Source organism: Neoarius graeffei, chromosome 5 (assembly GCF_027579695.1).
Source record: "Neoarius graeffei isolate fNeoGra1 chromosome 5, fNeoGra1.pri, whole genome shotgun sequence".
NCBI lineage: Eukaryota > Metazoa > Chordata > Actinopteri > Siluriformes > Ariidae > Neoarius > Neoarius graeffei.
Genome location: NC_083573.1, coordinates 45382515 through 45404120, shown reverse-complemented (window position 1 = coordinate 45404120; position 21606 = coordinate 45382515). Strand labels below are relative to the sequence as shown.

Genomic DNA, 21606 nt, shown 5'->3' with positions numbered 1-21606 from the left:
ACTCACACCTGATTGTCATCCCATTGATTGAAAACACCTGACTCTAATTTCACCTTCAAATTAACTGCTAATCCTAGAGGTTCACATACTTTTGCCACTCACAGATATGTAATACTGGATCATTTTCCTCAATAAATAAATGACCAAGTATAATATATTTGTCTCATTTGTTTAACTGGGTTCTCTTTATCTACTTTTAGGACTTGTGTGAAAATCTGATGATGTTTTAGGTCATATTTATGCAGAAATATATAGAAAATTCTAAAGGGTTCACAAACTTTCAAGCACCACTGTATATACAGTATGGTTCTTCCCCAAAGAATGATGTATAGAATGTCTTTGTGTGCTGTAGCATTACAATTTCCCTTCACTGGAACTAAGAGGTCCAAATCAGTTCCCCTGTGCACCATGAAGACCTGGTTTGCCAACATGGGTGTAGAAGAACTCACGTGACCTGCACAGAGCCCTGACCTCAACCCCACTAAGCACATTTGGGATGAACTAGAACACCGACTGCACCCCAGGCCTCCTCTCCAAACATCAGTACCTGACCTCACTAATGCTCTTATAGCTGAATGAGCACAAATCTCCACAGTAACACTCCAAAATCTAGTGGAAAGCCTTCTCAGAAGAGTGGCAGTTATTACAAGAGGAAAGAAGGACTAAATATGAAATGGGATGTTTAAAAAAAGCACACGAGTGTGCAGGTCAGGTGTGCACAAACTTTTGGTCATGTAGTATATTTTTCTGAGGAACCAGATGGAAAAGAAATTATATTTGACTAGTATTCGTAAATATTCCTTAGTAAATGATGTCTGAAAATCTGCACGTTAGCATGATGGGCTGTGACACTCGAAGTGCGAGTTCGTGAATGTGGCTTGAGTGAGAGGCAGATTATGAGTCACTCTCCACATGGCTAGTGTGTTCCAGATCTGTCAACTCACCATACGGCTGTGGAAAAAGGGAATTACTAAGCTTTCACATGCTACCCTTTGTAACAACAAAAAAAACAACAACACCAAAAAAAACCCTGGGCTACCACAACCCCAGTGGATAGTCACTTCCTCTGGAATCTACTGCGTGACTGACTGTGTGGCTGGGTTGTGACAGAGCATGTGTGATTTGAAAGCATGACCTTTGAGTTCTTCTTGCTGAAGTGAGAAGTGAACCATTTCACTTGAAGCGACACTGACTCAGTCTAGCGCTACCATGAAGATGAAGGACGGTAAGTCGTGCACAGGATTGTGACTTTTTGACTTTTATGTAATGTTTATGTCCATATAAACAAGATCTTACTTGTCAGTCATCGATGATGTGAACAGGCAGATAGTCAGATAGCTAGAAATATAGATGGAGAGAAGTTAGAGAGAGTAGAAATAGTAATCCACAGCAATATCTTCATGTAAAATGACGTATTATGTGAATAATATGCAGTTTTATGAGCAAAATATGAAATTCAGTCAGTACAATCAAAAGATCATAATAAACATATGAAATAAAAAAAATGAATGAAATATGGACAGTATACATATGTGGTTCTCAAAGAAGTAGTGTTCAAGGAACCCTAGGAGTCCGTCTCTGTGAAACCAGTAGGTTTGTGATTTTTAAATTTATATACACTACCGTTCAAAAGTTTGGGGTCACTTTGAAATGTCCTTATTTTTGAAAGAAAAGCACTGTTCTTTTCAATGAAGATCACTTTAAAGTAATCAGAAATCCACTCTATACATTGCTAATGTGGTAAATGACTATTCTAGCTGCAAATGTCTGGTTTTTGGTGCAATATCTCCATAGGTGTATAGAGGCCCATTTCCAGCAACTCTCACTCCAGTGTTCTAATGGTACAATGTGTTTGCTCATTGCCTCAGAAGGCTAATGGATGATTAGAAAACCCTTGTACAATCATGTTAGCACAGCTGAAAACAGTTGAGCTCTTTAGAGAAGCTATAAAACTGACCTTCCTTTGAGCAGATTGAGTTTCTGGAGCGGGCGGCACGGTGGTGTAGTGGTTAGCGCTGTCGCCTCACAGCAAGAAGGTCCGGGTTCGAGCCCCGTGGCCGGTGAGGGCCTTTCTGTGTGGAGTTTGCATGTTCTCCCCGTGTCCGCATGGGTTTCCTCCGGGTGCTCCGGTTTCCCCCACAGTCCAAAGACATGCAGGTTAGGTTAACTGGTGACTCTAAATTGACCGTAGGTGTGAATGTGAGTGTGAATGGTTGTCTGTGTCTATGTGTCGGCCCTGTGATGACCTGGCGACTTGTCCAGGGTGTACCCCGCCTTTCGCCTATAGTCAGCTGGGATAGGCTCCAGCTTGCCTGCAACCCTGTAGAACAGGATAAAGCGGCTAGAGATAATGAGATGAGATGAGTTTCTGGAGCATCACATTTGTGGGGTCGATTAAATGCTCAAAATAGCCAGAAAAATGTCTTGACTATATTTTCTATTCATTTTACAACTTATGGTGGTAAATAAAAGTGTGACTTTTCATGGAAAACACAAAATTGTCTGGGTGACCCCAAACTTTTGAACGGTAGTGTACAATAGTGGAAATTAGCAAAGTTATTGTGTTTATTTTTTGAGTTCTTATCATTATTGGTCTATTTATCTAGTCACATGAATGGGTTTACATCAAACCCCAATAACTCAACGACAAGTAAGGCTATAAATAATGTCCAAACATGGACCTAATGTGCTCTGTCAGTGGAAAGATTAGGAATCGAAAGTTCTGTGGTTCAAATACATAGCTGAAATATTACATAATGTTTATGAAATACAGCTATGGAACAAATTAAGAGACCACTTTTAATGCTAGTCACCGTTACAAGCGGCCTCGTAATTTTTTTTTCATAGCAGTATATCTGTATTGAAGAGGTTTGAGAACCTCTGGTGTGTGTGTGTAATCTTAAAACTGGTTACATGGGTCTATTGTGTTTGTGTTTAGGTAAAGAAGAACAGAAATATGTGGCCCACAGACCTCTGCGAAGGACACACTCAGATGTAGCAGGCACATGGGGGAAATGCGTCTATCTTCCTTCTCTGTCAGCTGAGTCACCCTGGAGCCACGGTAAGAATCCCGCACAACAAAAGTGAAGTAGTCGTGTTATACCACTGACACTGAGGTATGCTTCAGATTGTTACTGATTATGCAGTACTTGTGGATAGATCCGAAAAAAAATGGAGATTATTTTGGGATTAGATTGCTAATGTTACATGTTAGCATAAACACAAAAATCACAGTGTTATCAGCAGGTTTTGGTGGTTAAAGTCATTCATTCATTCATTCATTCATTCATTTATTGGTGAACTGTTACTATTAGAGCTGGGACTTCAGATCAGCCAAAACTTAGCCAGACACACCAAAAAAAAAAAGCAACAGGGCAAAGGATTTTTCAAGGGATTAGCAGCAGGCTGCCAGGTCGCTCCGTTGTGTGTAGTTGTCATTTGTTGATTTAGTAACTAAGTAAATTACACACAGAAATGAATACTTAAGTATGAGTGAAAAATACTGTGGTGCGCGTGCGTGGAAGAATAGTCTGGAGACAGAAATCTTAGTTTCTCGGTCGTTAGCCTGTGCTACTTGCTCTCGATAGCACTGGCTTGACCGCTTTGTTAGTATTCGCTAACACTACTGATGAACGCTACACCGGCTGGAAGGTGACTGCACTGCTGCGCTGATGGCGCTGACTCGCTGTTAAGCTAGCGTTGGCCTTCGAAAAGACCTCGGGCGATTAATTTTTGGTCCCTCGCACTATAAATCAAAATCTGATTGGTTAATTCATCTGTCACTTCCTATATAAACATACACTGCCATGGCCTTCTGTCTCGGCAATGAAGTCCTAACCAATGAGTGAGCCTGCTCTAAACTCTAATCAGCCTCGAGACAACAAACAAACAAAAACAAAATCTCATTAGAAAACTCTATTTTAATGTTTTCAGGACAGTAACCCTTTCATTTCTGAGGCAAATTTGATAGAAAATAAGGGCAAATTAGAATTTGAAGCGAATAATTAGAATGAGGGGCGGCACGGTGGTGTAGTGGTTAGCGCTGTCGCCTCACAGCAAGAAGGTCCGGGTTCGAGCCCCGTGGCCGGTGAGGGCCGTTCTGTGCGGAGTTTGCATGTTCTCCCCATGTCTGCGTGGGTTTCCTCCGGGTGCTCCGGTTTCCCCCACAGTCCAAAGACATGCAGGTTAGGTTAACTGGTGACTCTAAATTGACCGTAGGTGTGAATGTGAGTGTGAATGGTTGTCTGTGTCTATGTGCAGCCCTGTGATGACCTGGCGACTTGTCCAGGGTGTACCCTGCCTTTCGCCCGTAGTCAGCTGGGATAGGCTCCAGCTCGCCTGCGACCCTGTAGAACAGGATAAAGCGGCTAGAGATAATGAGATGAGATGAGATAATTTGAATGAAATCATGAAAGAATGAAAGAAATTAAATATAACATTTGAAATGCTGATATATTTGGGTCTTTGAAGGCCTAGAAGACCCTGACGGTTTGCCTCTGCATTCGTTCATTCATTTGTTCGCTTGCTGATGTCCTTTTCAGGGTTTCGTTTCTGTCCGTTTTTAGGCCTCAACTGAAATAACAATTTGATTTCAAGCCATTCTGCGCAGAAGACCATATTAATAATCTCTATTTCCTGTTTCTTCACATATTTGAAAGAGTGCAGAGGTTCAAAGTCATTTGTGTTCCTTTTTAGAAGGGAACTTGGAAAGGGAAGTGTGATAGTCTAAAAGAGGAAATGCTGACATTTCTGAGCAAGCCTTTCCAAATGGTATTTTTATGAGGTGGCTTTAGGGAGCTTCCTGTTTTTGACTCTGAAATGAGGATTGCTTCTGTAGTGTGCCTAAAAGCTGCACTGATTTCTCAGAAATGAGGAGAGAGTGATGTGATGAGTCACTGTTGCTTAACCTATGATATATGATTGAGCAGTATATAACATTTAACCATGAGTGTATGGGAAATCAGCTGTTTCATTGTTACTGAGCATTTGCTACTCTTCCTTCCCTCTCCTCCTTTTAAACGCATTTTTCTGGTTAAGAATAAAAATAACGATGCTTACTCGAAAACCCTTTTCAATCATTGACTCCTTCCTTGGCTTTTTGACAGAAAGGAGGCTAATATTCTTGATAGGCGCTCAGGAAAACTTGTGACCCTGTGGTCTAATTTTAGCTCCAACCCATTTGGAGATCAAGCAGGCTGAGATGGAGGGAACATTATTGTGTTCTTTATTGAGGGCCATCCTAGATGTGACACAGCACTGTTGTCTCTAAGCAACCACTTCAGATGCTTCGGAGCCACCTGAATTTCAGTAGCAGCTATCTTCAATCCATGTAAGGGAAAAAAAACCCAACAAAACAACAGATTATTGCATTGACAGTGTAACAGTCTTAACGTAATGAGATACAGCATGAATTCTGTTATCTCTTCTCTTCAACACAATGATACAACTAGTGTATATTATGAAGAGAGATTTTTCAACAGGCGGCACGGTGGTGTAGTGGTTAGCGCTGTCGCCTCACAGCAAGAAGGTCCGGGTTCGAGCCCCGTGGCCGACGAGGGCCTTTCTGTGCGGAGTTTGCATGTTCTCCCTGTGTCCGCGTGGGTTTCCTCTGGGTGCTCCGGTTTCCCCCACAGTCCAAAGACATGCAGGTTAGGTTAACTGGTGACTCTAAATTGACCGTAGGTGTGAATGTGAGTGTGAATGGTTGTCTGTGTCTATGTGTCAGCCCTGTGATGACCTGGCGACTTGTCCAGGGTGTACCCCGCCTTTCGCCCATAGTCAGCTGGGATAGGCTCCAGCTTGCCTGCGACCCTGTAGAACAGGATAAAGCGGCTACAGATAATGAGATGAGATTTTTCAACAATAGGTATGGTACTATGCCATTTCCTGATCATGAAATGGGAAATAGTCTCTAGTCTCGAAGAACTGTCTTTGAAAACGTCTTGTTTCCTGTAAAAGGCTTCTCGGTGAATCACTGAACAAGATACTCAAAGTTTAATTTTGCTTCAAGTATTCCTAAAGGTGGTGCAGTGATCAGAACTGTTGCCTCAAAGCAAGAAAGTTCTGGGTTCAAACCTGTTGGTCAACCAAGGCCTTTCTGTATGGAGTTTGCATGTTCTTCTCATGTCTGTGTAGGTTTCCTCCAACAGTCCAAAAACATGCAGTCAACTGGCAATTGCCTACTGGTGTGAATGTGAGTGTGAATGGTGGGTTGCATCTGACATCACATCCACCTCATTAGATACACTACCGTTCAAAAGTTTGGGGTCACCCAGACAATTTTGTGTTTTCCATGAAAAGTCACACTTTTATTTCCCACCATAAGTTGTAAAATGAATAGAAAATATAGTCAAGACGTTTTTCTGGCCATTTTGAGCATTTAATCGACCCCACAAATGTGATGCTCCAGAAACTCAATCTGCTCAAAGGAAGGTCAGTTTTATAGCTTCTCTAAAGAGCTCAACTGTTTTCAGCTGTGCTAACATGATTGTACAAGGGTTTTCTAATCATCCATTAGCCTTCTGAGGCAATGAGCAAACACATTGTACCATTAGAACACTGGAGTGAGAGTTGCTGGAAATGGGCCTCTATACACCTATGGAGATATTGCACCAAAAACCAGACATTTGCAACTAGAATAGTCATTTACCGCATTAGCAATGTATAGAGTGGATTTCTGATTAGTTTAAAGTGATCTTCATGGAAAAGAACAGTGCTTTTCTTTCAAAAATAAGGACATTTCAAAGTGACCCCAAACTTTTGAACGGTAGTGTATGCAAGACATGAAGTGGTGGGTCAGCTGAGCTCACTATTCACAAAGTGTTACTGTTTTGGGCTGCTCGAATCAAACAAACCGTGAAACTGAAACGTTTCTTCCAGGTTCCCCGTGAAGGCTGAAACAGCAAAAGGTTTTACCAAAAGACGACGTGAAAGGTGGCTCTTGAACCTTTTACTGCAACCAAAAGGAGCCGAGTTAAAGAACACTCAAGTTGTGCTCAAAATGTTGTACTTTGGTTTCATCAGACCATAAAACATTTTGCCATGTGGTTTCAGGTGATTTAGATGGGCTTGAATTTTTTTTTTTAAATGAGAAAGGGCTTCCATCTTACCACCCTTCCCCTTAGCTCAGACGTGTGAAGCATATGTTATCACATAAAGTACTTGCCAGATATTCCTGCAGCTCCTTTAATGTGCCATAGATGCCTTGGTGTCCTCCTTGATTAGTTTTGTGCTTGTTCTTTCATCAATTTTGGAGGGACGTTCTGTTCTTGGTAATGTCGCTGTAATGCCCCAATTTCTTCAGTTGTTGATGGCATATCTAATGTTTCAGAAATTCTCTGGTATGCTTCGATTGTTTTTTTTTACTTGAATTTTGTCGGTTGCTATATTACATTAAAGGTGGAAAAAGATCTGACATGGTTTGTCTTGATTTGATTTTTTTTTTACATCACAAAGTGACCATTTTAAGAGGGTTGTGTACACTTTAAAACCACTGCCAATTAACCTGAATGAGTAATTACTCAACTACTAATAGTAGGTTAATTTCTGTTAACAATAGAATGCTGGCGATTTTACTTTCACAAAACCTTAGTCACTGTAGAAAATACCAAATGTTTTGCCAAAGAGAATCATTTAAAGGAGATACACAGAACCTTTATTTTAAAATACATTTCTGAGTGGATAGTATCTCCATCCTTGACTCTTGTATGCTGCATAAATGGGAATAAAAAATATATTTTTGAGAGTTAAAATCAACCACAAAGTTGGCATTGGAGCTGCCCCGCTGAGCCAGCCAGCCCTGAGCGCGTGACGTCACTGCGGTAACCGGTTTTAAGGCCGAGGCCTTTGACAGCTATAGACCAAAGTCATAGAAATAAAAATTTATGGTGAAAGTAAGAAATCCCATTACCGACTCGCTCAACTAAGACTGATTTGACTTCACTGATTGTGGGTTGACTCTCATTAAAACAGGATAGGTTTTATAACTTATGCAACATACATGTACATGCATGCATTTTCACTGATAAAACGTAAAAGGGTAATTAAATAATCAGATGAACTGAGACAATCACATTCTGAAGCAAATTAAATAATCTTATACCGGTAACTTTAACACACAATACAAGTTACATGTATTAATCTAAATGCAGGTAAACAACATGTTGTTTTTGTTGTTTTTTTATCCAAATGAGAGTCTGAGCTTCCGTCTGTGTTTTCGCTTCTTGAAGGCCGATCTTGTGGTCGATTGTTTTGAAACAATCTGACTTTCAGTTGTTCGTTCAGTTCTCTGTTCATTCACTTCTTCCACGTAAGGGCGAGATGGCAGCAACATCCAGCAGAGAAATCAAATGGCTGCTCCACTCATTCTCCATTCTCCATACTGAGTACTCCGCCATTACTGCTCGGCTCAGGCAATTACTAAAACCCGGGACGGGACGGAACGTTACCAGTTTTAGCAACAACCGCGGGGAGGTCACTGCCTGAGCGATAATGTGTCACGTCCCGTTCCGTCCCAGGTTTTACGTACCAACAACCCTTGGCTCACGCTCTGGGATAACTGGTACAACTGAACTTACTTTCCTTTTTTAAAAATAAAATAAAATAAATACTTTCCTTTTCGGCAGCATGGTGGTGTAGTGGTTAGCGCTGTCACCTCACAGCAAGATGATCTGGGTTCGAGCCCCGTGGCCGGCGAGGGCCTTTCTATGCGGAGTTTGCATGTTCTCCCCGTGTCCGCGTGGGTTTCCTCCGGGTGCTCTGGTTTCCCCCACAGTCCAAAGACATGCAGGTTAGGTTAACTGGCGACTCTAAATTGACCGTAGGTGTGAGTGTGAATGGTTGTCTGTGTCTATGTGTCAGCCCTGTGATGACCTGGCGACTTGTCCAGGGTGTACCCTGCCTTTCGCCTGTAGTTGTAGGCTCCAGTTTGCCTGCGACCCTGTAGAATAGGATAAAGCGGCTAGAGATAATGAGATGAGACTTTCCTTTTCTTGTAGTTTTCCTTTCCTTTAATTGTTGGTACTGCACCCTCTTTCAGTACGGGCTTATAGCCAACGCTCCTCAACGCTCTTCTCGTACGAGTCTTCAGTGAAATGTGCAGAGCAGAGGAGAGACCACTTCGTAGGCGCCCAATGTGCCCGTCAACTTTTCGCAATGTAAATCCACCTTCTGTCGTGTTGCTGCACCGGCCAGCAACACATCTACATGGCATGACAATAAATTTGCTTAAAATGGAGGATCAGAGTTGCAGTCAGCTCTGTGTTTTAGTATAGCGGAAATGGCGATGAGACCGATAGACTTCCTGCTGTGACGTTACGGACGTCAAGGTCATTCACTCAGACCGCTACCTACAGTATATGAATCACTTTAATCGTAAAAATTACTATATTAGATTTATTGGTAACGCTTAAAACTATTCCTGTGCCATTCTTGAGGTCTCAAGGCATTTATAAATGGTGAGGCCATGACTCTGCGTATCTCCTTTAAGTGATTCTTAAGCCATTCCATTTGGTAATCATAGTGAATTGGTGTGCAAAATAAAAATAAAGATTACTAAAAGGAAAATTTTATGCAGTCAGACCATTAAATTCTTGGAACTGTAACTGTTATCTGGAAGTATAACTTGCATAACTAAGGTTTAAATATTTCACTGATCCATGGCCTCAATCTCCTGACAGTGCCATTATGAGTAAGTTATTGTGTTATACATGACTCAGGAGCTGATTTGATCATATGGCTGTTTTTATTTGAAGCCATCCATCTCACTGCAACTTTTGCGGAGTTTTCGGTTTAGCCAAATGAATAAGTTTTGCTCTAGGTCACGTTTACAGGACACTATTTTGTGCCCTCATTTCTGAGCCAGGAGGTACAGCTATTAAGCACCTAATGGCAGAAACAGACACAGAAGCTGTGACTGCCTGAGTGCCATTGTCTTTAGAGCCAAGGTCATCCTGCTCAATGACTGGAGAAATGTTTGTTCTGTTCTTTCATCTACAGTGCACCTGCCCTGCTCTTCTGTTAAGCTGTCCCGGTGAGTTATGGTATAGGCCGAGGACAGAGAGGCATGAAATGAGCAGAACAAACATGCGGAGGAATTACACCCACATTCGTTATGCTTTGTGGAATCCAGCGAGACCAAGTGAGATTACAACTGCAGGATACCACACAGCCAATTAGGAAGGCTTCTTATCCTGGATTTCTGTCTGTTAGTGATATTTCTGTTTTTTTTTTTCCTTTAGTGAAAAAAGTGGTGTGTTGGTTAGCACTGTAGCCTCAAAGCAAGAAAGTTCTGGGTTTGAAACTCATAGTCAACTGAGGTCTTTCTATGTGGAGTTTGCATGTTCTCCCTGTGCCTCTGTGGGTTTCCTCCGGGTGCTCCAGTTTCCTCCCACAGTCCAAAGACGTGTGGATTAGGTCAACTGGCTCCTCTAAATTGCCCATAGGTGTGAAAGTGAGTGTGAGTGGTTGCTTGTGTGGACCTGCTTCCCTCCTGAAGTCAGCTGAGATTGGCTCCATCCAGTGCTGTGGTCGAGTCACTAAACCTCGAGTCCGAGTCTAGTCTCAAGTCCCCAGTGTTCAAGTCCGTGTCAAGTCTAAGTCATTAAAGAAAATTTTGAGTCGAGTCCACTATTGATCCAAGTCGAGTCCGAGAACAAGACTCCATCTGCACCATTTGACGGTGGCTTTATGTGAAAGCGTCTCTGCTACTGTGTTGGACTAACGTTGCTGCTTGACTGCCCCATTTTAGTTAATAGGCTACAGATAAAAAGCTTGTTCATTGCTCAGCAAGCCCCGCCCACTATCAACACGGCAAATAACATGCGAGAAGGTTAACACTAGCTAGTTCATCGTTCAGCAACCAAGCCCCACTATCAACAGAGCAATGAACATAGCGTGTCACTTACTTCTCTGGGTGGAGTCTTGCCAAATGATGATTGAAGTTTGAGGTTGTCCCCGTCGTTTCCTCGATAGCGCTTCTACATATGGAACACACAGCAGTGCATTTTTTTCCTACTGCATGAGAAGTCCGTATAAGCAAAGCAGACAATTCTAGGGACGTTCTCTCCAGGCATTTTAACGCCATTAATGCTAGTTTGTTCCTGAACATGATGTATGAACAGGTGAATGTGCATTCTCTTGCATGAAATTAGTATAAAAATGAATGTAGCTATAAATATCTTATGCCAAATTATTATGGCATGTTACAAAAAATAAAGAAAAAATCCGAGTCCTCGTCTCCAATTTATGAGTCCGAATGCAGTTAATGCACGAGTCCGAGTCATCAGTGCTCAAGCCCAACAAGCCTGGCTCCAGCTTCCCTTGTGACCCTAATGGATAAGCGGTATAGATGATGGATGCATAAACGTAAGTCCTCATCACATCTATCAATACTACTAAAGAAACGCTGTCTGTCTTTCTGTCTTTCTGTCAGTTCACCTATGCAAATCGATATGGCTGGACGCACATACTCCATACTTTGCACATGGATTGGTGACACCCCAGAGGGGCCCAAGACAACATTTTCGATTTTCCAAAGCATGGAATTGGTGCTAATCCAACACACTATTCATTTCCCCTAGGCTACATGCTTGCGCTAACACACTGTGCTAATCCAAGACACTATCGTTTCCCGTAGGCTACATGTTCACGCTAATGCACTGCACGCAGCCTTGATGGGGAAACCCCTCCCTGACTGAGTTTCGATCGTATGGGACCTCGCAATCAGTGCTCCTCGCCGGAAACTTCCGCTAGGCCCGAGTCTACGTCACTGAGGAGATGCGGGAAGCGATTTACATCATTTTGACAGAGCACAGTGAAAACATGTATATCACACGTGTCCATTCAACTCTCCATTGTGCCATTCAGAGGAAATCAGGTTCATGGACAATAACCACTCGTGCGTTTAAATTGGATTTAGATTAGATTATCTAACAGGACTTTTACAAGTTGAGCCACTTCATTATTTTTCAAATTCCTCTATTGTCAAAGCAAAGATATAACACAATTTTCTACAGAAACCCAATTCTTGTATTTCACAGTACTATTACAGTAAGTAAAATCTTTGGACCAGAGTTGCCAGGTCATGAGTTTTCCAAGAGAATTGCCATATTGTTAAAGGGATAGTTCGGGATTTTTGACATGAATCTGTATGGCATCCCCATCAATAGTGTCGTGCAAACACACTGACTTACCCCTGACAGCATCCTGTGAGTCCAGTTCTTGTCCAGTTTTGGTCCAGACGAAAGTAGTCCGGCAAGTTTGTTGGGGTCACGAAAGTAAAACGTTTTTCGTCTCAAAACAGTATGTGTTCAAAAGAGTGATATATTTGCATCACAAAACCGTTGCCAAATAAAAAGTCAGACCTCGAAATCGCTTGGCACTATTTTCTCTCCCTTATCATCACTGCGCGCTGCCGGCTTCATCCAGCTGCGGCTCCAGCTTCAAGGATAAGCTGGAGCCGCATAAGTAGGAGTCCCGGCGGGTGGTTTGTATTCGATTCGTTTATATCCCGACCTTGTCAGCTGTCAGATTTATGTTCATGGACCCGGTAAGCTGGTAAATAATATTTATTTATTTTTTTCTTTACCAAATTCTAACAGAAAACGAGAGCACCCAAAAGGGAAAACCGAGCCGAGCCGCCTCACGGCTGTAATGCAAATTGCTTTCCTCCTCAGTATACAAGTGCGCTTCCATGGCAGGGAAAAAGAAACTACCACTGCTGCCTATGTAGTGCCCTATTTATACAAATAGGAGTCATTCAGGATTAAGTCATGACACGGAGCAAACACATGGCTGAATCCTGAATGAATCCTATTTGTATAAATAGGGCACTACATGGGGCGGCACGGTGGTGTAGTGGTTAGCGCTGTCGCCTCACAGCAAGAAGGTCCTGGGTTCGAGCCCCGGGGCCGGCGAGGGCCTTTCTGTGCGGAGTTTGCATGTTCTCCCCGTGTCCGCGTGGGTTTCCTCCGGGTGCTCCGGTTTCCCCCACAGTCCAAAGACATGCAGGTTAGGTTAACTGGTGACTCTAAATTGACCGTAGGTGTGAATGTGAGTGTGAATGGTTGTCTGTGTCTGTGTGTCAGCCCTGTGATGACCTGGCGACTTGTCCGGGGTGTACCCCGCCTTTCGCCCATAGTCAGCTGGGATAGGCTCCAGCTTGCCTGCGACCCTGTAGAAGGATAAAGTGGCTAGAGATAATGAGATGAGATGAGATGAGGGCACTACATAGGCAGCAAAATGTAGTTTCTTTTTCCCTGCTATGGAAGCACACTTGTATACTGAGGAGGAAAGCAATTTGCATTACAGCCGTGAGGCGGCTCGGCTCGGTTTTCCCTTTCGGGCGCTCTCGTTTTCTGTTAGAATTTCTCATTCTCATCTCATTATCTCTAGCCGCTTTATCCTTCTACAGGGTTGCAGGCAAGCTGGAGCCTATCCCAGCTGACTACGGGCGAAAGGCGGGGTACACCCTGGACAAGTCGCCAGGTCATCACAGGGCTGACACATAGACACAGACAACCATTCACACCTACGGTCAATTTAGAGTCACCAGTTAACCTAACCTGCATGTCTTTGGACTGTGGGGGAAACCGGAGTACCCGGAGGAAACCCACGCGGACACGGGGAGAACATGCAAACTCCACACAGAAAGGCCCTCGCCGGCCCCGGGGCTCGAACCCAGGACCTTCTTGCTGTGAGGCGACAGCGCTAACCACTACACCACCGTGCCGCCCCTGTTAGAATTTGGTAAAGAAAAAAAAATATTATTTACCAGCTTACCGGGTCCATGAACATAAATCTGACAGCTGACAAGGTCGGGATATAAACGAATCAAATACAAACCACCCGCCGGGACTCCTACTTATGCGGCTCCAGCTTATCCTTGAAGCTGGAGCCGCAGCTGGATGAAGCCGGCAGCGCGCAGTGATAAGAAGGGAGAGAAAATAGTGCCAAGCGATTTCGAGGTCTGACTTTTTATTTGGCAACGGTTTTGTGATGCAAATATATCACTCTTTTGAACACATACTGTTTTGAGACGAAAAACGTTTTACTTTCATGACCCCAACAAACTTGCCGGACTACTTTCGTCTGGACCAAAACTGGACAAGAACTGGACTCGCAGGATGCTGTCAGGGGTAAGTCAGTGTGTTTGCACGACACTATTGATGGGGATGCCATACAGATTCATGTCAAAAATCCCGAACTATCCCTTTAATTTGTTGCTGCTGGATGATTTATTTTTGTCAGCAGGTTGAGAATTGAATGTTAGATTAGTTATAAATTAGTTACCCAAATAGGTAAGCTAGAAAGGTTTTTAATGCAAAATGGGCTGTGGTTATCATTAAAAACGTGGCGGATTAACAGGTGACATGGTGCTGAACCTTCTAATTCTCATAGATATATTTTTTATTTCTAATATAGTTATAGTATGAGACTATTTTAGTGCCTTGGAGAAAGAACTGGGTAAAAACCATGGCTTTAATACATCTTCATAAGAAATGTATTGTATGATGGTACTTTTTAAATATCACAGTACGTTTGTCAATTGTAGTCACAATATTGACGTTTTATACATTGATTACTGGGCTAATTAGTACATTTTTATCCCCCGCTGGCCGAAAGGCCCAAAGAGGGATTATGTCATGGCAATGTCCGTCCGTCCATCCCAGGAAGGATACTCATCTTCTGAAATCAACTCCTCTTACAATTTTTGGAGGAATTTCATAAAACTTGACAGAATTCTTTGTTATATGTCAGTAATACACATATTCCAATTTCGTTCAGTTCGGTCGCATTTTACCAGCGTTATGGCCGAGTTGCCAGCGGGGGATATTGTGCTCTCAGAGCACTTTTGTTTTATTTGTCATGCAGACCTGACAACCTTGGTTTGATGTTCAGTATGTTATATATTTGAAAGTGAATACAAAGCCACCCAGTGTGCATCCCTTGCTCTGTCTCACAGCATCCGCAGGCTGATTACAGGCCTGATAAAAGCTGCCGCGATGCCTCTCTCGCTCCCTGATCACCGAGTACTATTTAAGTCTTGGACATGGCACCACTGCCTTGGCCACAGATGCATTTAGTTCATGCTTAAGGGTTTGAGTCTCTTCCACTGTTTATTGGGAAATAGCAGGATAATCAGTGTCAGACTCTGTTTACTTGGGTTATCTTCCTTTTCTTTTGCTGTCTGGAGACCGAGAGGGGTTTATGGTGTAACGTGACATACTATAGATAAACTGTAAAGGCCAAGGTGGAACTGGATCTGGGATGAAAGTAGAGGTCGGGATTTTGAAGATGCGCCTAAACTCAGTGCAATACCCGTGTGCCTGTGTCTACACGTGTGTATAGAGCAACTTAATAAATGGTCATTTGATGCCTGAGAGAATTAAAGAAGCACTGTTCCTATCATTAAGAGGTTAGCTGGAGTTACAAAGCCAGTTTGGGTTTTTGCAGAACCTCAAAACGAGGTTAATGTAGATCGAAATATATATTTAACTCATCACAATAGCTCCTGTTTTAGTTATTGTGAACACTGTAAGTGTTTCAAGGCTAAAACAAGCTTAACAAGCTAAAAAAAAATGTCATAACGACCTGCGTCTTTGTAACAGATCTGCTGGCTTTTCTCAATACTTCACTGCCAAGAGCTTAGCTGAGACATTCGTCTACAGGCTGTTACTCTGGCAGACCAAATGGCATTAAGAACAAAGGAAGGAGTGGATAGCTGATAAACAAGTGTGCAATAGTGACTTGTGGTACGGATTCACCACAGGACACCGAGGCACCGAATGTTTTTTCAACATCTCAGTGACTTGACCTATGATCTATGGTCTGCTCTTCAGAGAGATCTGGAGCAGCGATTAAAACAAATGACCAGGAACTCCCACAAGAGGGCCACTCTCTCAGCGTGGTATGTCTCTGAGTTTAGGGGTCAAGAGGAAGACCCAGTATAAATGGGGGAGGATATGTGTGTGTGTGTGAGTGAATAGATGTGTGCTACGGTATTTGAGTGTGTGTGGTGCTTGTATTTACTGTTTGGCATAGCCGTTATTCCTTTCATGGATATTGTGGTGATGAAGGAACAGAATAGATTACAACATCCTCTGAGGACTTCAGCTGTAATTCCTGGATCATTTTCCAGTGACATAATCCTTTCTTGGTGCTGTCCTGGATCTCCTCATGGTCAAGCACAAAGAAACATTTAGACGACTCCTCAACACATCCTACATATTTTTGGGCTGTACTTCGTCTACCTGTGACATTGTTGAAGCTATGAAGAAACCCACGGTTAGATAGATGGACTGACTAGAAAGAAGTAACTAATTAAAAATAGTAAATAAAATAGTTTGCAACCTTCTGGTCCAGGTTCCGTATTTCTGGGGAAGGGTAAGTGGTGGCTATAGCTTCTATAGTCAATGAAGTTATACTTTCACATGCACAACACTTTTAATGATCCCTGATTGAAGTTTAGCTCTCTATACTCAACTGGAGCCAAAACCATCACTGGGCATGAACATATTTATCCCTTTTCCACCAAGGCAGTTTGATGGCTGGTTCGAAGCCGGTGCCTAATCTTGAACCAGTTCTTCCCGTTTCACAGCAAAGAACCGGCTCTTGGTGAGAAAAACTGGTTCAAGAGCTGCACCAACTCTTTCTTGGTCTAGTACCAATAATTGCTTACGTCAGGGACTTGGGGCGGAATTATCATGACCAACAAGACCAACTAAAACGATCTGACCGCCATTTTTATAGAAACAAAGCTAGTGTAGTATCTACCCTGCCTAATCCAGCAGTGACGAATCATTACTATTAGAGCTGGGACTTCAGCTCAGCCAAACCTTAGCCAGACACACCAAAAAAACAACAGAGCAAAGGATTTTGCAAGGGATTAGCGGCAGGCTGCCAGGTCACTCCGTTGTGTGTAGCTGTTGGTGTTGATTTTAAAGTAACTAAGTAAATTACATCAGGAAATGAATACTTATGTATGAGTGAAAAATAGTGTGGCGAGTGTGCATGGAAGAAGAGTCTGGAGACAGAAGTCTTAGTTTTTCAGTTGTTAGCCTGTACTACTTGCTGTTGATAGCACTGGCTTGACCGCTTTATTAGCATTCGCTAACACTACTGATGAACGCTACACCGGCTGGAAGCTTACTTCACTGCCGTGCTAACGGCGCTGACTCGCGGGTAAGCTTGCGTTGGCCTTCAAAAAGGCCTAGGGTGATCGATTTTTGGTCCCCCCCACTATAAATCAAAATCTGATTGGTTAATTCATCTGTCACTTCCTACATAAACATACACTGCCATGGCCTTCTGTCCCGGCAATGAAGTCCTAACCAATGAGTGAGCAGCTCTAAACCTTTCTCTGCCTAGAGACAACAAACAAAAAAAAAATCTAATTAGATAACCCCATTTTAATGTTTTCAGGACAGTAACCCTTTCATTTCTGAGGCAAATTTGATAGAAAATGAGGCCATATTATAATTAGAAGAGAATAATTATCATGAAAGAATGAAGGAAATTAAAGAATGAAAGAAATTAAATATAACATTTGAAATGCTGAAATGTTTGGGCCTTCTCTGAAGGCCTACAAGGTCCTGACGGTTCCCCTCTGTAATCCAGGAGTCTGCCATTGTTGTTTTTGTGCTTGGTGCTAGTGTTGGTGGGAACGCAGAGATGTATACAGATGTATACAGTGATGTAATGATGTGGCTCTATAGTCTGTAGAAAAGCATGCTGGTTCTTAGAAGGTTTGCAAGTTGAACCAACACCAAACTGGCACTAGCACCAGCCCAGAACCAGTCTGTATAGTATATACAGTATAATAGTATCTCGTGTTGTAGATCATTCTTTAATTTCACTTACGGTACCAAAAAGGTCAGGCCAGTGACGAGAACCATAATAAGGCAAATGATAATGCTGGTCTAAGAACAGTTGTTTTTCCCCTTACATTTGGGAAAACAATTATATTGTTTATACAAGAGTCATTTTATTATAGTAGAATTTAATTAAAATATTATGTTACATCAGGAGATTTGATATCTGTCAAATGATCTATTATTAAATCAAATATTTTGTTAGCTTTAGATTTATTAATGAAAACAGTTACTATTACAGACAAAATCACATTCCAGGACAGTAACTTATCAGATTATAATGAGGTCCAGGATAAAAAGATATTAAGTCAAGCTTTTCATGCAGGACACCATTACAGGGAAATTAACCTGCAACATATCAGATATCATTATCACAGAGAGGCCTCTATATATGTGTGTGTGTGTGTGTGTGTGTGTGTGTGTGTGAGAGAGAGAGAGAGAGAGCATGTTTTTCTTGGTTTTTATGTCACATTTGGCTGGTCCCCACAATGAAACAAAAGCTGCAACTTATATTAAAAAATAAAGGAGACAAAATGTTTCCGTTTGAATACTGGGGTTTAGGTTAAGTTTAGATTTGCGCATATGAGTAGCATCAATTAAACGCATTAATAAATATATCAATGGAGTGGAACGTGTCACAAGTAAAGTAAGACATGTTAGTAAGATGTGGGTTTTTTTTATTTCTCAATGGGATAGCATAATGCCTCCATAATGCTCTTAATACGTGATAATTTTGACATTAACATACATGTCAACCTTTGGTCAATCAAACCTGTATAACCAACCTCCAAAATCCGTATTTCCCTTATAAAATCCGTATAAGATGCAAATTAAAATAATTTACCTAAAATTTGAATGATAATTAACAATGATATATCCCAGTTACTTTTTATTCAATATTAATAACAATAAACCTTCAGAATGAATACAAAGCTCCAGTGTTCGACAAAAACACAAAGTGTCACTCTAATGTTCTGAATTGTACTCCATGACAGCTTTTTTAGCAGTCTGCACCAATACCTCACTAGGCTGCATGTCACAGCAAGTGTCTGTGTTGATCTTGCCGGAGTGCCCATTCAGAATCTTTTCAGTCGCTAGTGAAAGTCACTCAGGTGGAAATACGTGTTTCAAACAAAATGTTACTTCCCGGTTGGCGGGATTCTCGCAATGCGGTGTGCGCATGATCAGAAGTGGAACGAAGTCTCGCTACCACAAGATAACGCGCGATTTCATAAGACTTTTTACTGGCTGTTTGTGCTTTCTGTGGTGTACAGTACGTTTGTAAATGTTATGCGCTCTTTTATCATCGTGGGAATTGATTATAGCTCTAAATAAATATTGAAGTTTTTTTAAAGAATCCGTATAACTTTATTTGTATGCCCGTATACTACGTTTATTGAATCAAATCCGTATAAAATACGGACATTCCGTAGAGGTTGACATGTATGCATTAAAATAAATATAAATAATATGCTTCAGAAGATGGTTATTAAGGTTAAATCCTCCTAAACTTTCCAGACCAGAATGACATTACTTACTGTTGTTACTACTTGTTCTTATTAGTTTTACTGTAGTTACTAAACGAGACTGTCACTGATGGCGTAGCTCACTCCAGCCCCGTGTAGTCGAGAAGGAACAATCTAAAGTGGGCCACCTTGTGCAGTTCTACTCTCAACCAGTCCAGCTCAAATATTTGCCAGAAAGAATCCTAAACGTCGAGGAATTGAACTGAGAAGAAGCAGTTTTTGTTGAACTGCTCATTAAGGCTTAATAACTTCATTAATAATTGTAATTAAGCAAATCTGGGTAGAAGTTCTATGCACCCTAGGTACCCCTACCTTCACACCAGAAAGAATCAAAATCAGTGAAGAATTGAGGGAGAAGAAGTGATTTGTGTGGAAACTGCTCATTAGGGCTTAATTACTCCATATTGCAATTATGCAAAATTGCGTAGAAGCCATATGCACCCCAGGCAGACCTACCTTCCTGCCAAAAAGAATAAAAATCAGTGAAGAATTGAGAGAGAAGAAGCGATTTTCATGAAATGTTGATGACGACGGACAACACATGATGGCATAAACTCATCACCTGTCAGCTGGATGAGATAATTCATAGTATTTCATAAATAATATGCTTTAAGGTCAACAACTGAATAATAACTCAAGATTTTAATGGGCTGATGTTAGTGGTAGGTGTCGGCATAATATTATTTAGTTATGTTAATACAAATGTCAGTGGACGTGTGTCTGATAGATTGATAGATAGATATGAAAGATAATAATACCTGTGTGTGTGTGTGTGGCTGGGTGGGTGGTTGCTAATAGAGGGATGTTGAGATTATCCTGTGATAAGACTACAGATTAAATTAGGGAGCTAGCTTGACGTTGAGCTATTGAAATGAGATCTTATTTAATCAGTGCTGCTGGTTGACTGCAGGCCACATGAACGAGGTCTGAGCTGAATGGGGTGAACTGAATTATATCCATGTGCTAATCTGTACTGTTATTCTCAGGTCATATTTATAGCCTGCTGTATTAAGCTGTGAAAAAATGAACTAGAGTCAAAATAGCTTTTAGCAACCTAAAAGACTCCTGTTCATGGTAAAGGCCCTGATGAACTGATTATACAAAAATCAATACATGCCAGATTGTCCAGTGTGTGTCTGAGTTGACATTCCAAAACATTCACAGCAAGCTTGCTTGGCTGCATGCCATCATACATCACTATCAGCACAGTGACTCCAGATAGACTCCAAAAAGATCTGGGAGAGTGGGTGTACAAAGTTATGATGAATTCAGGGTTCAGGCGGCAGATCAGTATGCGCTAGTGGTGGGGCGGATTGATCTCTAAAGATTTCTGTGAACTGGCCCCTTTCCCACAGGGACATGCATCGCTTTGGTACTATTTATAGAGGCTAATCAATACACACACACACGAAAACAACAAAAACGAAGATAGTCTTTACGGTCTCATATAGTACCAGCCAAAAGTTTGGACACAGCTACTCATTCATAGGTTTTTCTGTATTTTGACTATTTTCTACATTACATTACAGGCAGGGCGGCACGGTGGTGTAGTGGTTAGCGCTGTCGCCTCACAGCAAGAAGGTCCGGGTTCGAGCCCCGTGGCCGGCGAGGACCTTTCTGTGCGGAGTTTGCATGTTCTCCCCGTGTCCGCGTGGGTTTCCTCCGGGTGCTCCGGTTTCCCCCACAGTCCAAAGACATGCAGGTTAGGTTAACTGGTGACTCTAAATTGAGCGTAGGTGTGAATGTGAGTGTGAATGGTTGTCTGTGTCTATGTGTCAGCCCTGCGATGACCTGGCAACTTGTCCAGGGTGTACCCCGCCTTTCGCCCGTAGTCAGTTGGGATAGGCTCCAGCTTGCCTGCGACCCTGTAGAACAGGATAAAGCGGCTACAGATAATGAGACATTACAGGCATTTAGCAGACACTCGTATCCAGAGCGACATACAACATACCCAGAGCAGCCTGGGGAGCAGTTGGGGGTTAGGTGCCTTGCTCAAAGGCACTTCAGCCATTCCTGCTCATATAGGAAATTGACCCGGCGACCTTTTTGGTCCCAATGCTGCTTCTCTAACCATTAGGCCATGGCTTCCCCTACAGTTCTGCATTGTAGAACAATACTGAAGACATCAAAACTATGAAATACCATCCATCCATCATCTGTAGCCGCTTATCCTGTGCAGGGTCGCAGGCAAGCTGGAGCCTATCCCAGCT

General features: G+C 42.2%; 1 protein-coding gene across 3 annotated transcripts in view; it reads left to right on the top strand.

Moving 5' to 3' along the window:
• Positions 1–1172: 1172 nt before the first annotated feature.
• hdac9b (histone deacetylase 9b) overlaps positions 1173–21606 on the top strand; it is an 87459-nt gene continuing 67025 nt past the window's right edge. For all 3 annotated transcript variants that reach the window (XM_060921784.1, XM_060921787.1, XM_060921783.1), the window contains exons 1-2: positions 1173–1225; positions 2939–3061. In XM_060921784.1, the coding sequence (XP_060777767.1) occupies positions 1210–1225; positions 2939–3061 (139 nt within the window). In that variant the 5' untranslated portion in view covers positions 1173–1209. The remainder of the gene's footprint in view (positions 1226–2938; positions 3062–21606) is intronic.